Genomic DNA, 26,321 nt, shown 5'->3' on the forward strand with positions numbered 1-26,321 from the left:
TCTCACAAAACATCGTGAGAGAAATGGCCCAGCTGTGCCTGAGAAGTGTCAGTTGAGACTTTGAGTTACTGGTGCCTTCTCTGCAGGTGTTTGTGGCTCTTTCGCAAATGCTTCCTTGTTTCACTCTCATCTTTCAGACCTGGCCCTTCCCAGATGTGCTGGAGTGCTGCCTGGTCCTGCTTCACATCGGGTCCCAGTGTCCTGGCAGCGTGACCCAGGAAATGCAGCAACAGGCCCAAGAGCTGCTTCAGAAATACGGCAGCACTAAAGTTTACCAAAGACACTGCCAGACCTTCTGCACGTGAACTTTCAAGGACCTTTAAAATAAATTGCATCAAATTCAAAACTTCTGATACCTTTCACCTCTGCCAGGCATTTGCTCTGATCCCTAGATGTTTTTGCAGTGATCCAAATAATACAAAACGAGGGTCAAGTTTGAATCAACTCTACCCTTAAAAACAATCTGACTTTGGATTCAGTTGTGGTTTCCCACTAAAGGATCAAAAGCCAGCAGTTGTTAGAACACATGCAAGAGTAACTGTTGGTCATCTCTAAAGCCTTATGTAGATTTCATCCAAAGAGGAGAAACTTTTAATTGTCCAAGTGTTACGTTCTTATACACAAGCTACCTTTATAAATGCTTCCCCTGATCATAAACAGTGTCGTTCTTGTTGGAGATAGAATTGCTGTAGTTCATGGCGATTGGTATCATTTTAAAAATTTTGTTAACTTGGGCTCTTCTCCCCTTCTACTCTACTAACTACACTTCTACTGAATGTGAAACAGGCCTTACCCATCATGTTGAGTCTATCCTAGGTCAAAAACTTGGTTTTGTTTCATGTAATTGCTTGTTTGAAATCATTTACTAAAGTGTTAGAAGAACAAATAACTCAAATGAATCTTATCCCTTCAGTTTTGATGGTGATCAAAATAGCTCAGAAAGAAATTAGTCTCAGTTGTTCTTAATCTTTTTTGGATCACAGGAGAATTAGATTGAAGCCACAGATGATCTTCCAAGAAAAATGCATATTCTTTCCTAATTTTTTATATGTAAGTTTTGGATTATTGGATTTTGACTTTTGGATCATGCATAATAGACCCTACAAACTAATTAATTACAAACCCTTGTTCTTGTATTTATTTATTTTTAAACTAATGAGAAGTCTTTTGAGGTCTGTTCTTTTCTTTGGTTAAATAGTTGAACAATGTCAGGAACAGATGTTTCCATAATATCCGAGTTGCTAGAACATAAAAATTAAGACAGTTGGGTGGGGTTGACGAGGAGCACTCTTTCCCAACAACTGAACTGATTCATGGCTTTTCTGCAAGAATTTCACTAACAAGCTAATTCACCACATATACAATGAGTGGTCCCAGGAAATAGAGTTAAAACTGGTTTCCAAGTAAGGCCAAATAATCAGCGACGAGTGTGAAGTGTTCCACTTACACAGCTGCTCATTAAAAGCTTCCTTCAAAGTAAAGGGTTCTGTATGTGAGCCAACTTGTGGGAAACGGAGGCAAGACTTTGGGGATAGACAAGATGCTCTGTTACCAACCATTAATGGCCATTTCTAGAGCCAGGAATTCATAGCTATAAAAGATCAAACCTGCATGCCAGTAGTTAAAAAGAAATCTTTATTATACAAAATTAAAAACATAAATATATTTACAAGCATCTTAAATACCAGCTTATAATACTTGACATTTTTGAATCATTTCAAATTGGGTTTTCTATAAGCTTTTAAAATGCAAGACTATTCATCCACTTCAGTGAGTTACCAGTTTCATTTCCACCATTGCAAATGGGTTTTCAAAATTGTCCATAGTGTCATTTAAAAAAAAAAAATACAGTGTACTTTTTAAATGACTAGTTTTGGGGGGAAAAAATCACAGTCCTGAGCTTTCTACCCCAGTTGTGGGATATTACTCCACAAGAACTCTGTAAAACAAATTCCTTACTGCCCTGTTTATATGAACTACTAAAACTTTCTGAAGATTCACATTTCTGGTACTCACATTAATCCATCTCCCTAACTTCTCAGGTTTGCTAAAAGGAAAAGCTGAAAACAGAGAAGAGAGGTGGGGGAATACAAATGCCATTCTGAAATCACAACAGACCTAGGATTCAAAAATCTGATCTTAACTAATTTCTCAAATCTGTGATTTTGTTATATGAAAACATAAAGTGATTTCAGATGATGCACATGTGATAGCAAATCTCAGTGGCACAATAGGATATAAAGACACTTAAGTGGTTAACTTAATGCCCACTCTGGTGTTCCTTATGAATAAAGAGTAGACAGGTTCAGTAGAATTTTTTTTTTAAGGTAAGTTATCATCTGGTCTTCAAATTTCAGCACTGAGCATGTAATTCATTTCCATGAGGAAAGCAAATGTCCTGGAGAAGGGTCAAAAAAAAGGAAAAGACTCAAAACCTATCACCCACACTTAAGAATACAATTTTGTTCTACTTTTCCTGGAAGCCCTCAGCTCAGCTGAGAATCAGAAGTCTTCATCCTCAGAGATTAGCAACAAATTTAAAAGAAAAAGAATGACAACAGGTAAGAGTTATATACATTTTACTAGTTTGTTTCTCACTCGTCCTGGGTATTTAAAAAGGTGTCAAATGAGCCATGGATGCTGGTGGCAGGAGGCAACTGGAAAAGAGGCCTAGGGATGAGGAATACATAAGACTTGTTTACAAATTCAGAGAAAACTGCCCTCTTCTGGATCTAAAAGACTTCTTTGTCTTTAGTAAAACAAACGTCTTTCTGCGCAGTGGAGATGGTAAGTACAGCTTGCTCAAAAGTGGCGGTTTCTCGTGGGGAGGAAGGTAAGTACAGAGTCAGCACAGTGAGCACCATTCTGGGGCGGGCCCGCTCCGCAGAGCCTCGCCACCATCACTGCTGCATGTTGTTGATGATCGCCAGGATGCTCATCTTCTCCTGGGCAGAGTCCACATCCTCATTCTGCTTCTGGGCCACTCCCGTGCCCAGGCCATAGAGCCGCCCACAATATTTGGCATCATCAATACTGTCCTCAAAAAACAACTGCAGAATGGGACAGAGAACCCGTGGTTAAGAATCATGCCAAGTCTCAATACTACCACATCAGCACTTCCCGGCTCTCTTAGAGCCCTCAAAATGTAACCAACTAGAAATTAATTCCATACAGAAAGGTTCCAAACCTTTCCATGCTCCTTTGTGAACGGACCTATTTTCCATGAGTTCTTTTACTACGAGGATCCCTGTGCTGCTGCTGCTGCTGTTTAAGTACAAATGTCCCATTTCGTCCCTTCTCTTTAGCAGGCAGTGCAATGGTTAGGAGCTTGGGCTCTACAGACTGACTTCCTGTGTGACCTTAGGAAAGTCACTTCAACTCTCCGTAAGCCCCTGTTCCCTATCTATAAAACAGTAATACTGTAACAGGTTGTCATGAGTGAGATAATGGACATTAACCACTTATAACAGGACATTTCAACCCTGGCACAACTGGGCAGAATGACTTTGTTGGGGTGCAGGGGGGCTTGTCCAGTGTAGGATGTGTAGCAGCATCCCTGGCCAGTAGCACACTGCCCCTCAAGCCTAACCCCCAGGTTGTGACAACCAAAATGTCTCCAGACACTGCAAATAGTACTTTGGGGGACAAAATTAGGAAGAATGATGCTGTCAGCTTTGTTCTTTCTCAAGATTGCTCTATTTGGAATCTTTTTGTGGTTCCATGTAAATTTTAGAATCGTTTGCTCTATTTCTGTGGAAAATGCCATTGGAATTTTTGCTTTGGGTAGTATGGACAGTTTAACAATATTAACTCTTCCAATCCATGAGCACGGATTATTTTTTCACTCATCTGTGTCATCTTCAATTTCTTTCATCAATGTCTTATAGTGTTCAGTGTACAGGTCTTTGGTTAAATTTATTCCAAGGTATTTTATTTTTTGTGATGCAATTATAAATGGGATTTTTTTTCTTTAACTTCTTTATGATATTTCATTATTAGTGTAAAGAAACACAATAGAATTCTGTATATTGATTTTGCATCCTGTAACTTTTTTTTAATTGATTTTGAGAGAGAGAGAGGGAGGGAAGGAGGGAAGGAGGGACATTGATTTGTTGTTCCACTTGCTTATGCATTTATTGGTTGCTTTTTGTATGTGCCCTATCCAGAGACTGAACTTGCAACCTTGAAGAATTGGGACGATGCTCTAAATGAACTGAGCTATCCTGCCAGGGCTAGTATCCTACAATTTTACTGAATTTATTAGTTCTAACAGTTTTTTAGTGAAATCTTTAAGTTTTCCATAGATAATATCATGTCGTCTGTGAATAGAGCTTTACTTCCTCTTTTTTGATCTACATGCCTTTTATTTTTCTTGCCTACCTGTCCTAGCTAGAACTGCCAATACCGTGTTGAATAAAAGTAGCAAGAGTGGGCATCCTTGTCTTGTTCCTAACCTTAGCACTGTTGATTGTGATGTCAGCTGTAGGATAAGTGGGTGGTCTACCAAACGTGTTCACATAATAGAAATTGGAAGAAAAACAAATAATTACAATTAGAGCTGCTAGGAACACCAAATATACTTTTAGATTTGGGCATGCTGAGTGGCCTCCATTTCAGAATGCTGCTTTGCTTTCCAAACTATATTTAATATATTGAACATCATTACAAACAAAAACAAAAAAACTGCTTTCAATGTAGTTATCAACTTCCAATAGACACTATAAATTTCAACAAACCTCAGCCCACAAAGGTCATCCATCTCCTTGCCTTACCTCTTTCATCCTGAAGAATGCCATTCCTGTCAGCAGTGAGTCTGAGCCTGCCTGATGCTGCCTTCCAATTCTCTGCAAATCTAACTGATCAGCAACTTCCTGAAGACCTCCCTGGAGATGTAAGGAAGACAGATAATATTACAGACCCAACAGTCCTCTACTAAAGTCAATGAAGTCCATTCTTGAGTTTACTTCTTTTGGTGATGGAACAGGCCATTTACTTAACAGGCCTTACCCCAGCCCTCCAAATGATACATTGTGTTATGTTCCATTTTTCACTTCTTTTTTCTCTTTATCATTAATTTTGTCAGATCTTTGCTCCATAAAATATTAACTGCTATAAAACAAGGTTTAAGAAATAGTAAATGCCAGCCCTGGCTGGGTAGCTCAGTTGGTTGGAGCATCGTCCCAATAAACCAGGGTTTCAGGTTCAATCCTCGGTCAGGGCACATATAGGAAGCAACCAGTAAATGCCTTGGTGGGTTGAACAACAAATCGATGTCTCTATCTCTTTCTCTTGCTCTCTCTCTCTCCCTTCTTTCTCTCTAAGGTCAATAAATAAAAATTATTTTAAAAGAAATAAAAAAAGTAGTAGTAAATGCCAATCTAATACAAAACAGCAAATCTCTTATATCAATAATATATTTAGGGTAGTGAGTTCTTAAACTATCTAGGGGAGCAACTTTCCACCTTTTCCATTTCATGGCACACAAATTAACTGCCAAAATTATGCGGCATACTATTTTTTTGTCGATCTGACCCTTTTTGTTCCAAAGTGACTTTTTCAAAAATCAAGTGTTTATAATTATATGTAAGGATATCAAGTACCAAGAGTTAATCAGATACAACCTTATTATGTGACGTGACCAATAAAACTCAAAGTTTATTATATGACCTATATATTTATGGTTCAAGACAGGGCATTCACATCGGACAGCTATGTGTTGGCTGTTATTTTTTTATTTGATAGTCTAAGGGAAAAAATGTCAATGCCTTTAACTAAATAGTCAGGTATTGCATGTTTTGCAGCACAACAGCTGAAAACTGCTGGTGTTGGGTTAGGAACCCCTCTGATCGGAGTCTGGTACGCTATAGACCCATTCCTGACACACGGCACATACACCTCCTTTTACCAACTAGTATAGGCCTTAAGTGAAGAAAGCCTGCCTTATGAGAGAGGCAGAGGACTCCCTTCGTGCCACACACATTCCTGTGGCAATTAGCCACATATACAACCTGTCTAGTATAATGTCGGCATCTAGGAGGTACTCAAGAATGCATGCTGAACAAATAACAAGGCAAGATGATACGTTTGCTTTTTTTTGCTGTTACTGGTTTTAAGAAAAATATTGTACCTTAAGATTTTTGCAACTCTTCATCAGGTATTTCACATCATAAATGGATGGGAAGAAAAGGTTCAGAATATGAAAGAATTCATGTTCCTCTTCTGGCAAACGAGAGTCAGTAAGTAACTTTACCATGTAGCCAAAGTCATAGCCACTGCAAGGAGAGGAGGAGGCACTAAGTGAAAAAGCAGCAGTTATTAGGCCCCCGCATTCAACAACTTTCCTTCTCAAAATTCATGATGCTACCACCTTTCAGTATTCCAAAGTAGTTTATCCTACTGTGATCTGAACATTCCATTAAAAAGCAACACAAACTAATATGGAAGAAAACTCAAAGGTTGATAAATGTGTGTTTTATTCATCAAAAATTCAGAAGTACTGGCCCTGGCTGGGTAGCTAAGTTGGTTAGATCATCATCCCAATTCATCAAGATTGCTAGTTCCATCCCCAATTCAGGGCACATACAAGAATCAACCGATAGACCTGGCCAGTATGGTTCAGTTGCCTAGGCATCATCCCGTGCACCAGAAGATTGCTGGTTCAATTCCTGGTCAGGGTACATGCCTGGGTTGGGGGCTCAACCCAGTAGGGGGCATGCTGGAGGCAGCCAATCAATAATTCTCTCTCATCATTGATGTTTCTGTCTCTCCTTCTCCCTTCCTCTCTGAAATCAATAAAAATATATTTTAAAAATAGTAAGAATAAACAACCAAGTGCTTCGATCCTCTCCACCCACCACTTTCCACTTGGAATACACCCACTGGCAGCTACATGATAGAGCCCATTACTGTGTAACACAAACCAATATGAGCTCCAAATTATTTTTTGAAAAACAAACATGAGTAATAGTTACCATTTCAACTTCATAACTGCTAGTGACCAACAGAAGAGAGCGTAAGAATTCAATTCCCTGCTCCCAAACCGAGAGCTACACATTCTCTGGGGCTGACCTGTGAAATGAAAGCCATTTGACATTGTCACAGAGAACCACCCCTGATGTCATAAGCAGCTCCGCAAAGTGCAGTGTGTCAATCCCTTCCTCTTCGTGCTTCTGAAACTGTAGTCCTGAGTTTGCAAGGAGATCTATGGAATCCTGAGAGTACATGTCCTCTCTAAAAAAGAAGGTGTTCACGTCTTAGTTGATGGATAATGTAACAAAAGTAGTGGGTAACAGCATATCATACAACAAGTTTTCTTTAAATCTTTAATTATTTAAGAATACAATTCCTTCTTTCCAGTATTCCAGCAAGCATAAAAAGTAGATGATCTTATCTCTAACAGATACAAAATGTGATTTTTCCCATAAAATGTCCTAATTATAAAATCCACATTTTCCAATTTTTAAAAGAAAAATCTCAAAGAAAATGAAAAAAATTTACATATATATACACACACACACACACACACACACACACACATATATATATATGTATATATACACATACACACCCTAATATGCAAATAGACCGAATGGCGGAACAACCAAACAACTGGTCGCTAAGACGTGCACTGATCACCACGGGGTGCGCATGGAACATGGCGGGCGTCAGCAGCAGGCAACAGAGTGCAGAATGTGGCGGGCATTGGCTGCGGCAGGATGGTGGAGCACTGAGCGGGGACACTAGACCAGGGTGCCAGTAGCTGTCATCGGGGTGAGCCTCTGGTGGTTACCGAAAATACTTTGCTCCTGTGTGCCACAGTCCCGCTAGGCGCTCACACCCGCTGCCAGCACCCAGAGCCAGCCCCGATCGCCCCTGAGGGCTTCTCTATCTACCTCCCCCTGCTCCTGAGGGAGGATCGGGGCAGCAGATGCTGCTCTCACACACTGATGGTGCTGGCCCCGCTTGCACCTGCTGCTGGCGCCGGCCCCAATCGCTCCACGCCGCCAGCAGGTGCGAGCGGGCCAGCACTGTCAGCACATGGGAATGGTGGCGGGAGCGGGGCTGCCGGCAGACAGGGGACCAGGGGCCATGGCAGGAGAGGCCAGGCGGGGGCACAGAGGATGGGCCAAGACCTGCCCCTGTGCCCACCTCAGCCTTGTGGCCCACAGTTCCTTTCAAGGTGCACAAATTAGTGCACTGGGCCCCTAGTACTCCTACAATGTTCCCCCATGGAAATAATAAATATAACTAAAGGTTTATATATCCTTGCAGACTATTTTCTCTGCCTACACATACACGCCTCCATCCCTTCACCTTGATAACACAGTTCATCTTTCTAGATCAATACTCAGACATATCACAGTCTTTGTAACGCTGGCATAATATTTCACTGTAAAGATATATCCCTTAAACACAAGAATATTTAGAATAACACAAAAGGAGGGAAATAACTCATTTTCCATCAGATTTCACTGTTTTCCTTTCTTTTGTTTTTCACATAAATTTAGGTGATGTAACTGGCAAGAAAATCACCACAACTTTAATTTTTTTCACTAAATGAAAACTGGTGTTGAATTACAATCTTTTGCTCTACCTTATGAAAACATTTTAAATACAAATCCTGCAATATAGTTATTATATTATTTTGCATATTATATTATCATTATATTACAAATAACAGGCTTTGGCAATGGACTAGAAAAATGCAGTTAAAGGACAATCCAGATTATCTCCTAAAATAATTCTTTGAAAGTCAAAGAAATCTTCAAAACACATGGACAACAATCAAAAAATGATTCCTGAGCCATCAAATGCTCTTGGTGCCTAGTTAAACAAAGCAGTGTTGGAGCCTAGCCATGGCCAGTGTGGCTCAGCTGGTTGGAGCATCGTCCCATACACTGAAAGGTGATGGAATCAATTATTGGTCAGGGCACATACCCAGGTTGCAGGTGTAATCCCAGGGATTGTGTATGGGAGGCTGCCAATCGATGTTTCTCTCACACAGATTTTTCTCTTTCTCCTCTTCCCCCTTCCTCTCTCTAAAATCAATGGAAAATATATCCTTGGGTGAGGATTTAAAAAAAAGAGCTGGGCTGCCCAGCCCATGTTGCTCAGTATTTGAGCACTGACCTAGGAACCAAGAACTGGCCTGTTCGATTCCCAGTTCAGGGCACATGCCCAGGTTGCAGGCTCAATCCCCAGGAGGGGGGTGTAAGGAGCAGCTGATTGATGCTGTTCCCTTCTCATTGATGTTTCCATCTCTCTACCCCTCTCCCTTCCTCTCTCTAAAAATCAATAAAAACATTTTAAAAATTAAAATTACTGGGGCCTAATAAGAAATACAGAAACACTACCTCAAACAATCAGCAAAACAATAGTGTACCCTCAATATGCCCCTTAAAATTTACATCACCCTCAAAAACTGAAAAAGACAATTACCATATGATCCAGCAATCCCATTTCTGGGCATATATCAAAAAGAATTGCAAACAGGGTGTTGAGACATTTGCACATCTATCTTTACAGCAATACTATTTACAATTGTCAAGAGGTGAAAATAACCCAAATGTCCATCAACACAGATGAATGGCTAAACAAAATGTGGCATATACTAGTACATACAATGCAGTATTATTCAGTTTTAGGAAAGAAATCCTGCCACATGCTACAACATGAATGAACCTTGATGACTTTATACTAAGTGAAATAAGCCACTCATAAAACAACTAGAGGCCCGGTGCATGAAATTCGTGCATGTGTGTGTGGGGGGGGGGTGTCCCTCAGCCCAGCCTGCACCCTCTCCAATCTGGGACCCCTTGAGAAATGTCCGACAGCCCGGTGCGATCAGGCCTAAACGGGCAGCTGGACGTCCCTCTCACAATCCAGGACTGCTGGCTCCCAACCGCTTGCATGCCTGCCTGCCTGATTGCCCATAACCGCTTCTGCCTGGCAGCCTGACCACCTCCTAAACACTCCCCTGCCAGTCTGATTGACGCCTAACTGCTCCCCTGCCAGCCCAATTGCCCCTAACTGCCCTCCCCAGCTGGCCTGGTCACCCACAACTGCCCTCTCCTGCAGGCCTGGTCACTCCCAACTGCCCTCCTCTGCTGGCCCGGTCACCCCTAACTGCCCACTCCTGCAGGCCTGATCGCCAACTGCCCTCCCTTGCAGGCCTGGTCCCTCCCAACTGGCCTCTCCTGCTGGCCATCTTGTGTCCACATGGGGGTGGCTATCTTGTGTGTTGGAGTGATGGTCAATTTGCATTATTACCTCTTTATAAGATAGGATAGATACTACAGGATCCCACTTAAACAGAAAGTAGAATGGTGGTTGACAAGAGCTAGGGGAAGGGAAAAAAAGAATTGTTATTTAATAGGTATACAGCTTCAGGCTTGCAAATGAAAGTTCTGGAGGTCTGTTTCACAACAGTGCAAAGACAGTAAATTTTATTTTTTACCACATTTTTTAAGTTACATCAAAATTTTCCCATTACCAAATAGCCTTGTTTCAACTATCTTGGATTAGCACCCACTCTATATCTTATTTTTATTATGAAAAATACGAATAACCCTCTTTTACAGATAAGGAAACTGAATTACAAAAGGGAAAATAACTGACCCAACGTCAACCAGGAAAGAAATGGCAGAAATTCAAATACTGATCTCTTAACTGGGAAACTGACTTGACTTTAAATAGCTTTACTGAGATACTAGAGGCCCGGTGCGTGAAATTCATGCACGGGGGGGTGGGGGGGCAGGGGATGGGGGGCGCGCATCCCTCAGCTCAGCCTAGACCAGTCGTCGGCAAACTCATTAGTCAGCAGAGCCAAATATCAACAGTACAATGATTGAAATTTCTTTTGAAAGCCAAATTTTTTAAACTTAAACTATATAGATAGGTATATTGTTATTAACTTAATTAGGGTACTCCTAAGCTGGCCTTTGCTAAAAACATCCTCAATCTGACTGAGGTACCTTCGCTGAGGTCAACCCCTTCCAACTCTCCCATCCACACTCGTCTTGTATATTTGTTTCATTTATCTCCTTTCGTTCATCCTCTCTATATGTCCAAACCATCTCAACATACCTTTCTCAATCCTCGACACATCTTCTTTCACTCCACAACGTTCCCTAAAATTACCTTAATAAACTTTACTTAAAGTTTTAAGTTTTCGTTAAACTATAGGTACATTGAATAAAACTTGATATCATACTTAATAATGATTATTTATTGATAAAATTAAATTCCTTACAATTTACCTTACAATATCCATAAAATTAAATCATGACAATGACTGGCCCAGGCCGAAAACTGACTTCTGCGCATGGGCCACGAAGTTTCAATCGCACTGTACATGCGCGCCCGCTCGTGGTAATTTGTGGAAGAGCCACACTCAAGGGGCCAAAGAGCCGCATGTGGCTCGCGAGCTGCGGTTTGCCGACCATTGGCCTAGACCAGTGATGGCGAACCTTTTGAGCTCGGCGTGTCAGCATTTTGAAAAACCCTAACTTAACTCTGGTGCCGTGTCACATATAGAAATTTTTTGATATTTGCAACTATAGTAAAACAAAGATTTATATTTTTGACATTTATTTTATATATTTAAATGCCATTTAACAAAGAAAAATCAACCAAAAAAATGAGTTCGCGTGTCATAGGTTCGCCATCACTGGCCTAGACCCTCTCGCAGTCCCAGAGCCCTTGGGGGATGTCCGACTGCTGCAGAGACAGGAGAGGCTCCTGCCTCTGCTGCTATGCTCGCCAGCCATGAGCCAGGCTTCTGGCTGATTGGAGCTCCCCCTGTGGGAGCGCACTGACCACCAGGGGGCAGCTCCTGCGTTGAGTATCTGCCCCCTGGTGGTCAGTGAGTGTCATAGCGCCCAGTTGTTCCACTGTTCAGTCAATTTGCATATTAACCTTTTATTATATAGGACTAGAGGCCCGGTGCACAAAAATTTGTGCACTAGCGGGGGAGGGGGGATCCCTCAGCCCGGCCTGTGCCCTCTCGCAGCCTGGGACCCCTCGGGAGATAACGACCTGCTGGCTTAGGCCTGCTCCCGGGTGGCAGAGGGCAGGCCTAATCCCTAGGTGCAGCCCCTGGTCGGGCTCAGAGCAGGGCCGATTGGGGAGTTGGGGTGCCACCCCCTGTCATGCACAGAGCAGGGCGGATTGGGAGGTTGCAATGCCACCCTCAGTCATGCTCAGGGTAGGGCCGATTGGGGGGTTGGGGCACCGCCCCGTCACACTCAAGGCAGGGTCGATGGGGAGGTTGTGGCGCCACCCCGTCACGCACAGAGCAGGGCCAATCAGGGGGTTGGGGCGCTGTCCCCTGTCACGCACAGAGCAGGGTCGATCAGGGGGTTGGGGAGCTCCCCCCTGTCACTCACAGAGTAGGGCCGATAGGGGAGTTGGGGCACCACCCCGTCACCCACAGAGCAGGGCCAATCAGGGGGTTGGGGCGCCGCCACTGTCACACTCAGGGCAGGGCCGATGGGGAGGTTATGGCTCTACCTCATCACACACAGAGCAGGGCCCGGGGCGGGGGGGGGGGGGGGTGTTGGGGCACCGCCCTCTATCACCCACAGAGCAGGGCCCATCAGGGGGTTGGGGCGCCGCCACTCTCACACTCAGGGCAGGGCTGATGGGGAGGTTATGGCTCTACCCCGTCACACACAGAGCAGGGCCTGTGGGGTGGGGGGGTTGGGACGCCGCACCCTGTCACACACAGAGCCGCAGGGCAATCAGGGGGTTAGGGAGCTCCCCCCTATCAGGCACAGAGCAGGGTCGATCAGGGGGTTGGGGCGCCTTCCCCTGTCAGGAACAGAGCAGGGCCGATAGGGAGGTTGTGGCCCCACCCCCTGTCACACACAGAGCCACAGGGCGATCAGGGGGTTTGGGCGCTGCCCCCTGTCACACTGATCCCAGTGCCGGGAGGCCTCTCGGCTCCGCTGATCCCGGTGCCGGGAGGCCTATTATCCTTTTACTATATAGGATAGAGGCCTGTTGCATGGGTGGGGGCTGGCTGGTTTGCCCTGAAGGGTGTCCTGGATCAGGGTGGGGGTCCCCACTGGGGTGCCTGGCCAGCCTGGATGAGGGGATGATGGCTATTTGCAGCTGGTCACACACCCTTCAGTGTGGGGGTCCCCACTGGGGTGCCTGGCCAGCCTGGATGAGGGGATGATGGCTGTTTGCAGCTGGTCACATACCCTTCAGGGTGGGGGTCCCCACTGGGGTGCCTGGCCAGCCTGGCTGAGGGCTGTTTTCAGGCTGGGACTGAAGCTCCCAACTGCTCCTTTTTTTCTTTTTTTATTCTGGGCCAGATTTAGCTCTGAGGCCTCTGCTGCTGAAAGAAGGTATCTGGTTTGTTTAGGTTGTATAATTGAAACAATGTATAACTCCAGCTCTGAGATCCCGGCGGGCTGAAAGCTGGTTTCTGGGGTTTTGTTTAGCTTCTATATTTGTTACAATGTTTCTTAAACTGCAGGCTCAGAGGCCAGCAAGGCAGGCAGGGAATGTTGGAGTCCTCCGTCACTGAAGCAAGCAAGCCTCATGTTAGTTTCAAGCTGCCTGGCTGCCGGCCGCCATCTTGGCTGGCAGTTAATTTGCATATCTCGCTGATTAGCCAATGGGAAGGGTAGCGGTTGTACGCCAATTACCATGTTTCTCTCTTATTAGATAGGATAATTCCCATGCTACACAATTCACTCATTTAAAGGACACAATTCAATAGTTTTTCGCAAAGCACAGATTTGCAATCATCACCACCAATTATAAACCATTTCATCACCTCAAAAAGAAACCCTGTCTCATTAAGCAATCACTCCCCATTATCCCATAATCTCCCCATTCCCTGCTTTAGAACCACTAATTTATTCTAGATGTGCCTATCTTGGACATCTCAAATAAATAGAATCATATATGTGGGCTTTTGTGCCTGGCTCCTTCCCCTTAGCATGATTTCAAAGTTCATCCATGTATAGTATATATCTGTACTTTATTCCTTTTTACTGCTCCATAACATTCAATTCCATGGATATACTGTTTAATTTATCCATTTGTCAGTTCACAGATATTTGCATTGCTTCAACTTTTGGGCCTTCATGAATAATGCTGCTATAAACATTCACTACAAGGTTTTACATGGATATGTTTTCTAATCTCCTGGACATATGCCTATGAGTAGAATTGCTGGGTCATATAGTAACTGTTTAACCTTTTGAGAAACAGCCTTTCTAATTGGACTGTTTTCCAAAGAGGCTATGCCATTTTACATTTCCCCTAACAATGTATGAATATTCTAATTTCTCCACAACCTCCCCAACATTTATGTCTTTTTACTATAGCCATCTAGGGGTATAAAGTGGTATCTCACTGTGGTTTTGATTTGCATTTCTCTAATGACACGATTATGAGCAACTTGTCATGGGCTTATTAACCACCAGAGGCCCGGTGCACAAAATTTGTGCATGGGTAGGGTCCCTAGGCCTGGCCAGCGATCAGGGCCAATCAGAGCCTTTCAGCTGTTGGCCAGGGCCTTTCTTCATTCCCCACCGCCCCCTGGTGGTCAGCACATGTCATCGCAAGCAATCGAACTCCCGGTCGAACTCCCAAAGGGACACTTTACATATTAGCCTTTTATATATATAGAAGATATCGCTTCTCGGCCTTTTGGCTAAGATCAAGTGTAGTATCTGTTCTTATCAGTTTAATATATATATAGAAGATAGATAGGTTTGTATATCTTCATTGGAGAAATGTCTATTCAGATATTTTGCCCATTTCTAATTGGACTATTTGTCTTTTTATTGTTGACTTGTGAGAGTTTTAAGGGGGACTTTACTTTGAAATTATTTATTTCATCCTCTGCTTGATTGCTCTGTCCAACCCTTACCTGGGTTTGGTGGAAATAAAACTTAAAATTAATAAATTCAATTAGAGCCCTAGCTGGTTTGGCTCAGTGGATAGAGCATCGGCCTGCAGACTGAAAGGTCCCTGTTTCGATTCCCAGTCAAGGGCGCATGCCTGGGTTGTGGGCTTGATCCTCAGTAGGGGGCTTGCAGGAGGCAACCGATCAATGATTCTCTCTCATCATTGATGTTTCTATTGTTCTCTCCCTCTCCCTTCCTCTCTGTAATCAATAAAAAAATATATTTTTTAATAAAAAATAAATTCAATTAGAAATTACAATCTGCACAAATGTTGCAGACCTAAGAATAATACTCAGAAGTATCTCAGACACTTACGTAAGGTTGAATTTGAAGTTGAACTGCCAAGTGTTGATTCCAGAAGGATATTCTCCCTTCTCATTCGTGAATGTAAGGCCCAGCTGGATAATTTTTAAAAGGTCAACATTGCACCGCAAAAGCTGATACTGGTAATCTATGGAACTACGAAATTCACCAATTGGTCGCACCACAACACCTGGAAATTCTGTGTCCTGGAAAAAAAAAACACATAAGTTTTCACAAAATAGTGGCTGCTGAACTGATCATTCATAAACAATATTTTTACCTCAATTTATAAAAGTTGTGTGACAAGCCCCAAGATTGTGCAAAAAAAAAAAATCTATCTTAAAATACTGATCTTGTTGACATCTACAGAAGCACGAAAATCACAAAGCTTTACACAACAACTTGGAGATCCTAGCAGGACATGAATAGAAGTAGGTGATAAACTATAGGTAGATACATAGGCAATTAAGAACATTCTAAGTTCAGAACAATATAGAAATAAAAATATAGAAATAGGGAAGTGAAAATGCCAATCAGAAAAAAGCAGTAAAGCAAAACTGGGTATGAAAATGGTTAGGAGTTGTGGGAGCTTCCATGCCTCCTCTAAAAGAGGCCCTGGATATCACCATGATCACACATGTCCCTCGTCAGCCACTCAATGTCAGGCAGGAATGCGGCCCCTATACTGCCAGATCTTTTCAATTTTTCTAGAGATGGCAAAAATCTGGAATTTAAGTAGGTCCCTTGATTTTTAAATGCTAACAATTTTTAAAAATTGTTTTAAATACTATACAAATGTTCCATATCTGTGAGACAGATATGCCCTATGGCTTTAAAGACTTTCAAACACAAAGTAACATTACAAAACATCAAGACGTTATAGGTTACATCCTTCTCAGACACATTGGCTACCCTTGCTGTTTCATAAAAGCAATATAAACTTCTATCATGTTTAATATGCCACCACTTCAGTGTGATCAATTATTTCAAAATCTTTAATTAAATACTCCCTAAATCCATACCAGAGGTGAGTCAAAAAGAGTAGAGTAGAGCTCTTTACCATGGCAATATAACTGTAACTGAGCACAATTTCTCGAATCTTCCTCATCTCTTCTTCTAGATTGCTGGCCCAGACTTCACAGATAACCTGGCTATTCTCCACAAGTGCTGCGGGCATCCTGAAGAAGCTTGAGAAGTCACTTTCAGCTGACTATGACAGAGGGCAAGCCAATGGTTGATCTGACCTAAATTCAAAAACACATTGTGCAATCACATAAATTTACACACTGGCATAAGATGTCAATAAAACAAAGGCATCAAAACAGTATTTTATCATCACTTACCAGTTTAAGCTAAAACATTGAGACTGTCATATTATTTACTCCACACACACACACACACGTATTTCTTTAACCTAAAGAAACTAAAATTAAGAAACCTGAAGAAACTTTTGCCCACGCTTCCTTTAAATAAAAGGGGAGTAAAAATCATTACCCTACACCAGCTTTCAGCTCTCTCTACAACACCTACAGACTGAAATAGTCCCGTGACCATAAAAATGCCCTTATCTGTAACTTTCACAGCATTTTACTCAGAGATCACATAATGGGAACTTTTCTAAAGAAATAACTTTAGCCAGTTTAAATGTACCTGGATGCTTTGAAAGCCTGAAAGAATGTGGACCTAAATTCTCACACTTAAAGTCTTTACACTTATATGATGAATATGGGTCTGGGACTCTCCCCTTTCCCCCCAAAACAGGGAAATTCTTTCCCCCTACAATTTGAAAGTCAAATAGAAGTAGAAGCAATTAACTAACTTAATATAGTGCCTCTTTATTTTTTTTTATTGATTTCAGAAAAGAAGGAAACATCGATGAGAGAGAATCGTTGATTGGCTGCCTCCTGTACACCCCCTACTGGGAATCGAGCCCACAACCTGGGCATGTGCCCTCACCAGGAATCCAACAGTGACCCCTTGGTTCATAGGCTCAACCACTGAGCCACACCTAGGCTATAGTGCCTCTTCAGATTTGTGCAAATGGTGATTGAAGTTGTAAAATACTTGCTAATTTCAACCTTAACAATCACAAGAAATATGTGAATTTGAGTTATTAATGTCTACTTTTAAACACATAATATTTTAAAGAAGCGAAGCAATGTCCTGACCGGTTTGCCTCAGTGGATAGAGAGTCGGCCTGCAGACTGAAGGGTCCCAGGTTCAATTCCGGTCAAGAGCATGTACCTTGGTTGCAGGCACATCCCCAGTAGGGAGTGTGCAGGAGGCAGCTGATCAATGTTTCTCTCTCATCGATGTTTCTAACTCTCTATCCCTCTCCCTTCCTCTCTTTAAAAAAATCAATAAAATATGTATTAAAAAAAAGAAGCCAAGCAGCAATTCAACAATCAAGATAGAGAAGATAGCAGGTATGAATTCTACCAAAACTAGAATGGTGTATATTCTGGGAGGAAACTGGGGAGGGGACAGTATTCTGCAAGATAAAACTCCATATGGTTCAGCCTCAGAGTATGCTGTTAATTTTAGCAAACGATGCAACTTAAGATGCTTAGTTATAAAAAGACTAAGGAAGTTATCATATAAGCATTTACTTAAAAGGCAACCCCACCACATGGATCCTCAATATAAGACAGTCACGTGCATTTTAGTTTCTAGGAATTTCTCCCTGAATATACAATGAAATTCCTAGAAATAGTAAAATGCACATGTCTGTCTTCCAAAGGACAGAGCAAGGAAAATCTCTGCTTTCTACTTTCAAATTACAGTAAGAACCTTTTGAGCTCAGAGTGTCAGCATTTTGAAAAACCCTAACTTAACTCTGGTGCCGTGTCACATATAGAAATTTTTTGATATTTGCAACCATAGTAAAACAAAGATTTATATTTTTGACATTTATTTTATATATTTAAATGCCATTTAACAAAGAAAAATCAACCAAAAAAATGAGTTGGCGTGTCACCTCTGACACGCGTGTCATAGGTTCGCCATCACTGTTCTAAACTGTGCTTACGGTTTTCCCCAGCAAAAGGGCTTTAACCCATTTCTACGCCCATTAATGTTAAACCAATACCACTTAGCTTCCTTATTTTCCTAACTGAAACAATTCACTTCCTTTTTGGTGCCATTTGAAACACAACCGTAAATCACTATAGAGGAAGTATCACTTCCATAAAAGCAAAAGCAACCAAGAGACCCAAGGGAAGAAATGCCTTTGGCCTACAAGCAGTAAAAAGCAAGCTTAAAAAGAGGATAATTAGGTATTTACACTAAACCCTTAGAACCAGGCTCCCCAGCTAAGATACTCTTATAATTGTATCAAAATAACTCAAGAAACAATCTGAAGAGGCTCCCTCTAGTCAAGGACAGTACGAACATCATTATGAATAATTACTACAGTGTATTAAAATTCTCAGAGAGGTTTATATCCATTAGTTTGTAATGAACTAAGAAAATAAACTTAATTGGTCATCAGTGGAGAATGGTAGTGAATTAACTTATTTTTAAAATTGTATCTTGTCTTTCTGATATAAACTGTACCTCGAAGCAATCACATAACTGAGGGTTTCTCTTCAGAAAAGTTATCCAGCTAACAAGGGAATATGAAATGATAGAACATCATTATTGTGTGACTCCTAATGAATAATCATAATGTCATTTACATGGGATAAGCACAAAAGGCAAATCTATAAAGACAGAAAAGTAGGCTACAGTAGTGGGATGGGGATAGGAGTTTAACGAAAATGGGCATGAGGTATCTTCCTGAAGTGATGGAAATGCTCCCAACTCAACTACGATTGCAGAACTCAGTAAATTTTGCAAAAATCATTAAACTATACATTACAATGGGCAAATTTTATAACATGTAAATTATACTTCAGCTTTGAAACTTGTTAAAATAATCACAATGGCTGTTATCACAAAAAGCAACAAGGCATCATGTGCCTCTTGACAAAGCACATCCCTGCTATGAAATAGTCACACACCATTTAAGAAGAGACTACGTCTAATAAATGCATCATTACATAATTTCATTCTTGTGCAAACATCACAGCCCAGCTGTATTACTCAGTTGGCTGAGTGTTGACTTATGAACCAGGAGATCACGGTTCCATTCCTGGTCAGGGCACATGCCTGGGTTGCGGGCTCGATCCCCAGTGGAGGGCGTGCAAGAGGCAGCCAATCAATGATTCTCTCTCATTATTGATGTTTCTATCTCTCTCTCCCTCTCCCTTCCTCTCTGAAGTCAGTAAAAATATATATTCAGCCCTAGCTGGTGTGGCTCAGTGGATAGAGCGTCGGCCTGCGGACCAAAGGTCCAGGGTTCGATTCCAGTAAGGGGCACGTACTTTGGTTGCAGGCTCCTCCCCGGTCCTGGTCCTGGTTGTGGAACATATAGGAACAACCAATCAATGTGTTTCTCTCACATCAATGTTTCTCTCTGTTTTTCCCTCTCTCTTCCCCTCTCCCTAAAAATCAATGGAAAAATATCCTCAGGTGAGGAGTAAAACACACACACACACACACACACACTTGAAAAAAAACATCGTAGCCCTGACCAGTTTGGCTTGGTGGACAGAGTGGCGGCCTGCGGACTCAAGAGTCCCAGGTTTGATTCCGGTCAAGGGCATGTAACTTGGTTGCAGGCACATACCCAGTAGGGAGTGTGCAGGAGGCGGCTGATCAATGTTTCTCTCTCATCGATGTTTCTGGCTCTCTGTCCCTCTTCCTTCCTCTCTTTAAAAAATCAAAAAAAAAAAAAAAAACATCATAGAGTGCACGAACACGAACCTAGATGGCACATGGCCCACTTCACACTTTGCTACATAGTATATAGTCTATTGCTCCCAGGCTACAAACCTGTGCAATGTTATTGTACAAAACAACACAAGATAAATCAAGGACAAGAGAAAAGGATGCAATTAAGAAAGAGATTCAGTAAGCACCAGATGTATGAGGCTGTTGCAAGTGTAACATGATATATTATTGTACAGCAAACTTTTTTTTGTAAGTAGAAAGAATACCCTCTAAAACAGTGATGGCAAAGCTATGACACACGAGTTAGAGGTGACACGTGAACTCATTTTTTTGGTTGATTTTTCTTTGTTAAATGGCATTTAAATATATAAAATAAATATCAAAAATATAAATCTTTGTTTTACTATGGCTGCAATATCAACAAATTTCTATATGTGACACGGCACCAGAGTTAAGTTAGGGTTTTTCAAAATGCTGACACACCGAGCTCAAAAGGTTCGCCATCACTGCTCTAAAATAACACAAAAAGTAAGTACATAAACCAGTAACATGGTCACTTATTATAATTGTAAAGTATTATGTATTGTATATAATTGTATGCCATACTTTTTTAATCTTCACCCAAGGATATGTTTTTATTACATGAGACAGACAGACAGACACATCAATGTGAGAAACATCAATTAGTTGCCTCCCATATGCGCCCCAACCAGGGATAGAACCCAAAACCTAGGTATGTGCCCTGACCAGGAATCGAACCTGCAACCTGTTGGTGTGCGGAACAATGCACCAACCAACTGAGCCCCCCCCAGGGCAGGGTTATATGCTATATTTTTATATGATTGACAGTGCAGTAGATTTACACCAGTATCACTTCAAAGCCATTAATAATGTGTTTCACTTAAATGTAAGGATAGCCATGACATCACTAGGCAGTAGAAATTTTTCAGCTCACTTATAATCTTACTAGAGGCCCAATGCACAAAATTCATGGAAGAGTAGGCCTTCCACCAGCTGCTGGCACCAGCTTCCCTCTGGCACCTGGCACCCGGGCTTCCCTCCAGCCACCAGCAGGCACCGGGACCCGGGCTTCCCTCATAGCCCTGGCTTCATCCAGAAGGTTGTCCAGAAGGATGTGCGGTCTAATTAGCATATTACTCTTTTATTATTATAGATAGGACCACCATAGTACATCAATCTATCATTGACCAAAATATTATGCTGCACATGACTGTCGTTTTGCGGGGGGGAATCTAATTTGAATCTGACCACACCTCTAGATTTAACTATCAATTTACAGGAATTATAGGGGACAAAGGAACAAGTTAAATAAGACCACAGAAGTTCAATCAGCACCCTGGCTGGGTGGCTGAGTTGGTTGGAGTGCCATCCCAATACACCAAGGTTATGGTTTGATAGTCAGGGCACATACAAGAGTCAGCCAATGAATGCATAAGGGCAACAATAAATCGATGTTTAAAAGAAAAAGAAATACAATCAGCAAAATACAGAAACCACTGTGGAGCCCAGCCAGCATGGCTCAGTGGTTGAGCATTGACCTAGAGCATCAACCTATGAACCAGGAGGTCACTGTTCGATTCCCAGTCAGGGCATATGCCCAGATTGCGGGCTCAATCCCCAGTGTGGGGCATGCAGGAAGCAGCTGATCGATGATTCTCTCTCATCATTGATGTTTCTCTCTCTTCCTCTCCCTTCCTCTCTACAATAGAAATGGTTTTTTTTTATTGGTTTTTTTTTTGTTTATTTATTTATTTATTTTTTAAATATATTTTATTGATTTTTTACAGAGAGGAAGGGAGAGAGATAGAGAGTTAGAAACATCGATGAGAGAGAAACATTGATCAGCTGCCTCCTGCACATCTCCTACTGGGGATATGCCCGCAACCCAGGTATATGCCCTTGACCGGAATCGAACCTGGGACCTTTCAGTCCGCAGGCCAACGCTCTATCCACTGAGCCAAACCGGTTTCGGCAAAATGTTTTTTTTTTTAAAAGGAAGGAAGGGAGGGAGGGAAGGAGGGACCACTGTAGAAATCTAAAGAACCATCCAACTTCTTCAACAAATTGCAAGAAATAAAAGTAAGAGAATAGCCCTGGCCAGGTAGTTCAGTTGGTTTAAGCGTCATCCCCCATATGCCAAGATGGCAGGCTCAATCTCTGGGGGCACATACAAGAAGTAACCAATGCCCAGCCTGCGTGGTTCAACCTCTGAGGCTGAGCGTCAACCTATGAACCAGGAGGTCAGGTTTCAATTCCCTGTCAGGGCACATGCCCGGTTGCAGGCTTCATGCCCAGAAGAGGGCCTGCAGGAGGCAGCCAATCAGTGATTCTCTCATCACTGATGTTCCTAACTCTCTCTCCCTCTCCCTTCCTCTCTGAAATCAATAAAAAATATATTTTAAAAAGCAACCAATGAATCCATAAATAAGTGCCACAACATTTGGGAAATATAGTGAACAACATAAACTGATGAACAAAAATAGAGCCAGAGGGGGGGGAAAATATTCTAAAATATAATGGAAGGAATCCTGTTATTTGCAGATTTTTAATATTTCCTACAACTTTTGTGATAACATACTATGTTAGTACAGTTTTGGTAATATTATTGTACTTAAAATCCTTTTATTCTTGAAATATTAATGTTTATTGCATGTGACATTATTATATTTAAAACCATTTTTCTTGAAATATTAAGGTTTACTGCATGTAACATTATTATATTCAAAATCGTTTTTCTTGGGGTGAAAAAAAAAACTTTAAAAAAAATCCATGTTTCTCTCTCTCTCCCTCCCCCTCTCTAAAATCAATAAATAAATTTTAGAAAAAAAATTTTTGTTTGTTTAATCCTCAGCCGAGGATATTTTTCCATTGATTTTTAGAGAAAGTGGAGGGAGAAGAGACAGAGAGAAACATCAATGTGAGAGAGACACATCGAATAGGTATTGCCTCCTGCACACACGCCTGACAAGGGCTGGGGAACCTGCAACTGAAGTATGTGCCCTTGACCGGAATTGAACCTGGGACCCTTCACTCCGCAGGTCCATACTCTATCCACCGAGCCAAACCAGCTAGGGCTAAAATTTTTTTTTTTTAATAGTAAAAGACTCTCAGGAGACTTATCAACCCATCAAAATGTATAGGCCTTAGTTGGATCCAGTTTTAAACAAACTATTGTTGCGGGGGCGGGGGGCTCTCACATTTTTGAGACCTTTAGAAGTTTTAACAATGACTGGCTGGTTTTACTTTTTTGTTTTGGGTTCTTGTGAGGGTTCCCCCAAACCCCCCGTTTTTGGTTACATTAAATTGTGGTTATGATTTTTAAATGAGTCTTTATCTTTTAAAGATAATGCAAAATATAGATGATACTAAATGTGGGGTTCTGTTTCAAAATAACAATGGAGAAAACTCCTCACAACTTTATACAATGCTGTCTTCCTATGCATTTTATAAATAAGAAACTGAAATTCAGAGACATTAATTTAAAAAGGCAGCATCATGCCCTGGTTGAGTGGCTCAGTTGATTGGAGCGTTGTCCCATACACCTAAAGGCTGCAGGTTCGATTCCCAGTTAGGGCACGTAACTAGGTTGTGGGCTGGTTCCCCAGTTGAAGGCAACCAATCAATGTTTCTCTCACATCAATGTTTCTCTCTCTTTCTTTCTCTCTCCCTTCCACTCTCTCTAAAAATTAATGAAAACACATCCTCGGGTGAGGATTAAAAAAAAAAAAAGGCAGCAGCATGACTTCATTTGCAAGAGAATTTTTTTAAAAAAGCTAATCAGCCCTAATCGGTTTGGCTCAGTGGATAGAGTGTTGGCCTGCGGACTGAAAGGTCCCAGGTTCAATTCCGATCAAGGGCATGTACCTTGGTTGCAGGCACATCCCCAGTAGGAGGTGCGCAGGAGGCAGCTGGTCAATGTTTCTCTCTCATCGATGTTTCTAACTCTATCCCTCTCCCTTCCTCTCTGTAAAAAAATCAATAAAATATATTTTTAAATAAATAAAATAAGCTAACCACATTGTTATACATACCTGACAAATGGGGAACACAAAAGCAGACTATTGACAAAAAAATATGTTAAGACATTCTTCACCAAACCTTTATCTAGAAAAACTGTTGGGAAATAGCTTGTAAGCCCCTAAATGTAGTGCCACTCAAAAAATGAAGAGGAATCAGCCCTAGCCGATTTGGCTCAGTGGTTAGAGCATCAGCCTGTGGACTGAAGGGTCCCGGGTTCGATTTCAGCCAAGGGCACATGCCCGGGTTTCGGGATCGATCCCCAGTGTGGGGCATGCAGGAGGCAGCTGATCCATAATTCTCTCTCATCATTGATGTTTCTATCTATCTCTTCCTCTCCCTTCCTCTCTGACATCAGTAAAAATATATTTTTAAAAAACTGAACAGGAATCATATTATGCACATTCACCTTAGTATAAATAACTGGGTATGCTAGCCAAAAAGAGAAATAATAATAATAATAATAAATAGTGCCAGCAATTCTGCTTGCCACTTTCCATTCAGTGAGGACTTGCTCCTGAATGAGCCTAAGATGGGAACGAGACACAATATTCCCCTCGGTTAGTCTTCCTCCTTTTAAGCCTCTCAGTACCTGCCTCTCAGAGAGTACACTTCACAGTGCACAATGACTACGTTCTTCAAGTATCTATTTGTGCAACACAGTCCCTAAAGGTAACCTAAGTACTTCATCTGGTTTAGGACCAAAAAAAGAGTAACGAATTTCGAAGCTAAAGGAAAGACTGAGTCTGCTGGATTTACTGAGAAACGGGCCTGCCATCTCCATAACTGCAACTTCCTAACCAATTTTTAAGGATGAATTTGATCGCATGCAATAGGCTGACTTTAAAATGACTCCACATGAGCTACTCCACTCCCTAAGAAAGCCAGGACAAGCACTAATTGATACCTGTTGTTTACCAGCACTAGACTGTACAAGAACAAAAGGTCCCTCTCTTTCTCTTACACACACACACACACACACACACACACACACACTTACTGAGGTCCCTGCCCTGTGCTGATCTGTAGTACAATCTGTTCAGATCGTTCCTGACGACCTACAGAGTAAGTCAGTAAGACAACTCCAAAACAAAGCTTGTTTACCCAGGAAAGCTCTGAAGAGCAGCTAATGATACAGCCACCTGAAAGCTTTCTCCGCAAGCAATCCAGCGCCAGCTTGGGAAAAGAACGTTTGGTTTTTCTGGTTTTAAGACGAAGTGTGCAAAAAAACACACACCAATAAACATCACATCCCCCTGCTAGAGGCTGAACAAAGGCTCGGCGGCCTCTGCCTGCGATGGAAAAGGAAGCAGAAGCACGTTAGAAGAGATGGCAGCCACTCGGAAGAGGGTCCTCTCCATAAACGCGCACGGCCGGTGGCCGCCGCCGCCGCCGCCCTCCTCGGCCTTCCCCCCGAAGTGTCGGAAGGCACTACCCTGAACTGAACCTCGGTAACACCACCCGCGGGGGCCAGGCCTGAGCGTCGGCTCCTCCGGAGCCACAGGTCCGGCTCATAAAGCCATAGCACGGCCGGGAAGGTGGCGGGACCACAGGAACCCGAGGGGGGCGCGGGAGGGGGGGGGGCAGCCTGCAAGGTTCCAAACTCGGTCCTTTCTTCTACACAACGGCCGTCACCATTCGCCTCCGGTTCTGGATGACCCACCCACTTCACACTCCTCCGTCCCCTCCTCCTCCTCAGCCCTCCCCGCTTTTTGTGCAAAGGAATTCAAATTGCAGGCCGTAGCGTAGGGGCAGACAGACCTAAGTTCGAAGCCACACCACCCCTAGCCACGGGGCTCTGCATGAACCACTTAGCCTCCGGCACGCCTCAGTCTGCCTACCCCGTAAAATGGCCTTAACAACAGCATACACCTCGGCAGACTGCAGTGGAGGAGCCTATTTCAGGTGCTTTGTAAAGTCCTGGCACACGTCCCTGGAGTATTATTGCCCTGCGGAAGAGGCTGTTTACATTACTACTATCCCATGGGCCTCTGTCTGGTCTCGCTCACCCTGCCTCTCATCACGCCCCGTTCTCCTTCCTCCCACAGGCCCAGAGGGCCCCCCCACACCCTCTGGCCGCCCGTTCCTCTCCGGTCGGCGCGGGCCCGCTTACCCTGACAGGCAGGCCCGCGAGAGCTGGCGGGCTGGCGGGCGGACTCCGCGGGAGCGGCGGTTGCGGCCCCTGACCCGGCGCTCTCTTCCCTCTGCCCCGGATCTGTTCCTAGGATCCAGCTGGCCAGCGAGATGGGCGCCCTCGTACGCAGAGCGGCCTTACGTACC

The 26,321-nt window shown here is 42.7% G+C and overlaps 2 protein-coding genes and 1 pseudogene across 14 annotated transcripts in view; 2 read left to right on the plus strand and 1 right to left on the minus strand.

Annotated features, from left to right (window-relative positions):
- Positions 1 to 1,900, plus strand: part of GEMIN5 (gem nuclear organelle associated protein 5) — a 40,647-nt gene extending 38,747 nt beyond the window's left edge. For all 9 annotated transcript variants that reach the window (XM_036315712.1, XM_036315718.1, XM_036315716.1 and 6 more), the window contains one exon: positions 138 to 1,900. In XM_036315712.1, coding sequence (XP_036171605.1) covers positions 138 to 305 — 168 coding nt within the window. In that variant the 3' untranslated portion in view covers positions 306 to 1,900. The remainder of the gene's footprint in view (positions 1 to 137) is intronic.
- Positions 1,622 to 26,291, minus strand: CNOT8 (CCR4-NOT transcription complex subunit 8). Of its 5 annotated transcripts, none has more exons than XM_036315733.1 (7): positions 26,155 to 26,290; positions 16,291 to 16,474; positions 15,243 to 15,436; positions 7,069 to 7,230; positions 6,128 to 6,272; positions 4,773 to 4,883; positions 1,622 to 3,050 (listed from the first exon to the last, which is right to left on the minus strand). In XM_036315733.1, the coding sequence occupies exons 2-7, from the start codon at positions 16,405 to 16,407 to the stop codon at positions 2,901 to 2,903; spliced, it is 879 nt and encodes a 292-aa protein (XP_036171626.1). In that variant the 5' UTR covers positions 16,408 to 16,474; positions 26,155 to 26,290; the 3' UTR covers positions 1,622 to 2,900. The 5 variants fall into 5 exon arrangements, with proteins under 5 accessions (XP_036171626.1, XP_036171628.1, XP_036171630.1 ...); XM_036315734.1 differs by lacking the exon at positions 1,622 to 3,050 and adding an exon at positions 4,449 to 4,500; XM_036315735.1 differs by lacking the exon at positions 16,291 to 16,474 and having other exon boundaries at positions 26,155 to 26,291.
- On the plus strand, positions 14,652 to 14,783 carry LOC118659533 (annotated as a pseudogene).
- Positions 26,292 to 26,321: the final 30 nt, after the last annotated feature.

The sequence above is a fragment of the Myotis myotis genome, unplaced genomic scaffold, assembly GCF_014108235.1.
Source record: "Myotis myotis isolate mMyoMyo1 unplaced genomic scaffold, mMyoMyo1.p scaffold_m19_p_6, whole genome shotgun sequence".
In the NCBI taxonomy this organism is placed as follows: domain Eukaryota; kingdom Metazoa; phylum Chordata; class Mammalia; order Chiroptera; family Vespertilionidae; genus Myotis; species Myotis myotis.

Coding starts and splice junctions, on each gene's coding strand:
- CNOT8 (XM_036315733.1), bottom strand. CDS start 16,407: ATGCCCGCAGCACTTGTGGAGAATAGCCAGGTTATCTGTGAAGTCTGG. Junction 15,437..16,290: donor GTTACAGTTATATTGCCATG/GTAAAGAGCTCT, acceptor TTTTTTTTCCAG/GACACAGAATTTCCAGGTGT. Junction 3,051..4,772: donor CATTCTTCAGGATGAAAGAG/GTAAGGCAAGGA, acceptor CCCATTCTGCAG/TTGTTTTTTGAGGACAGTAT.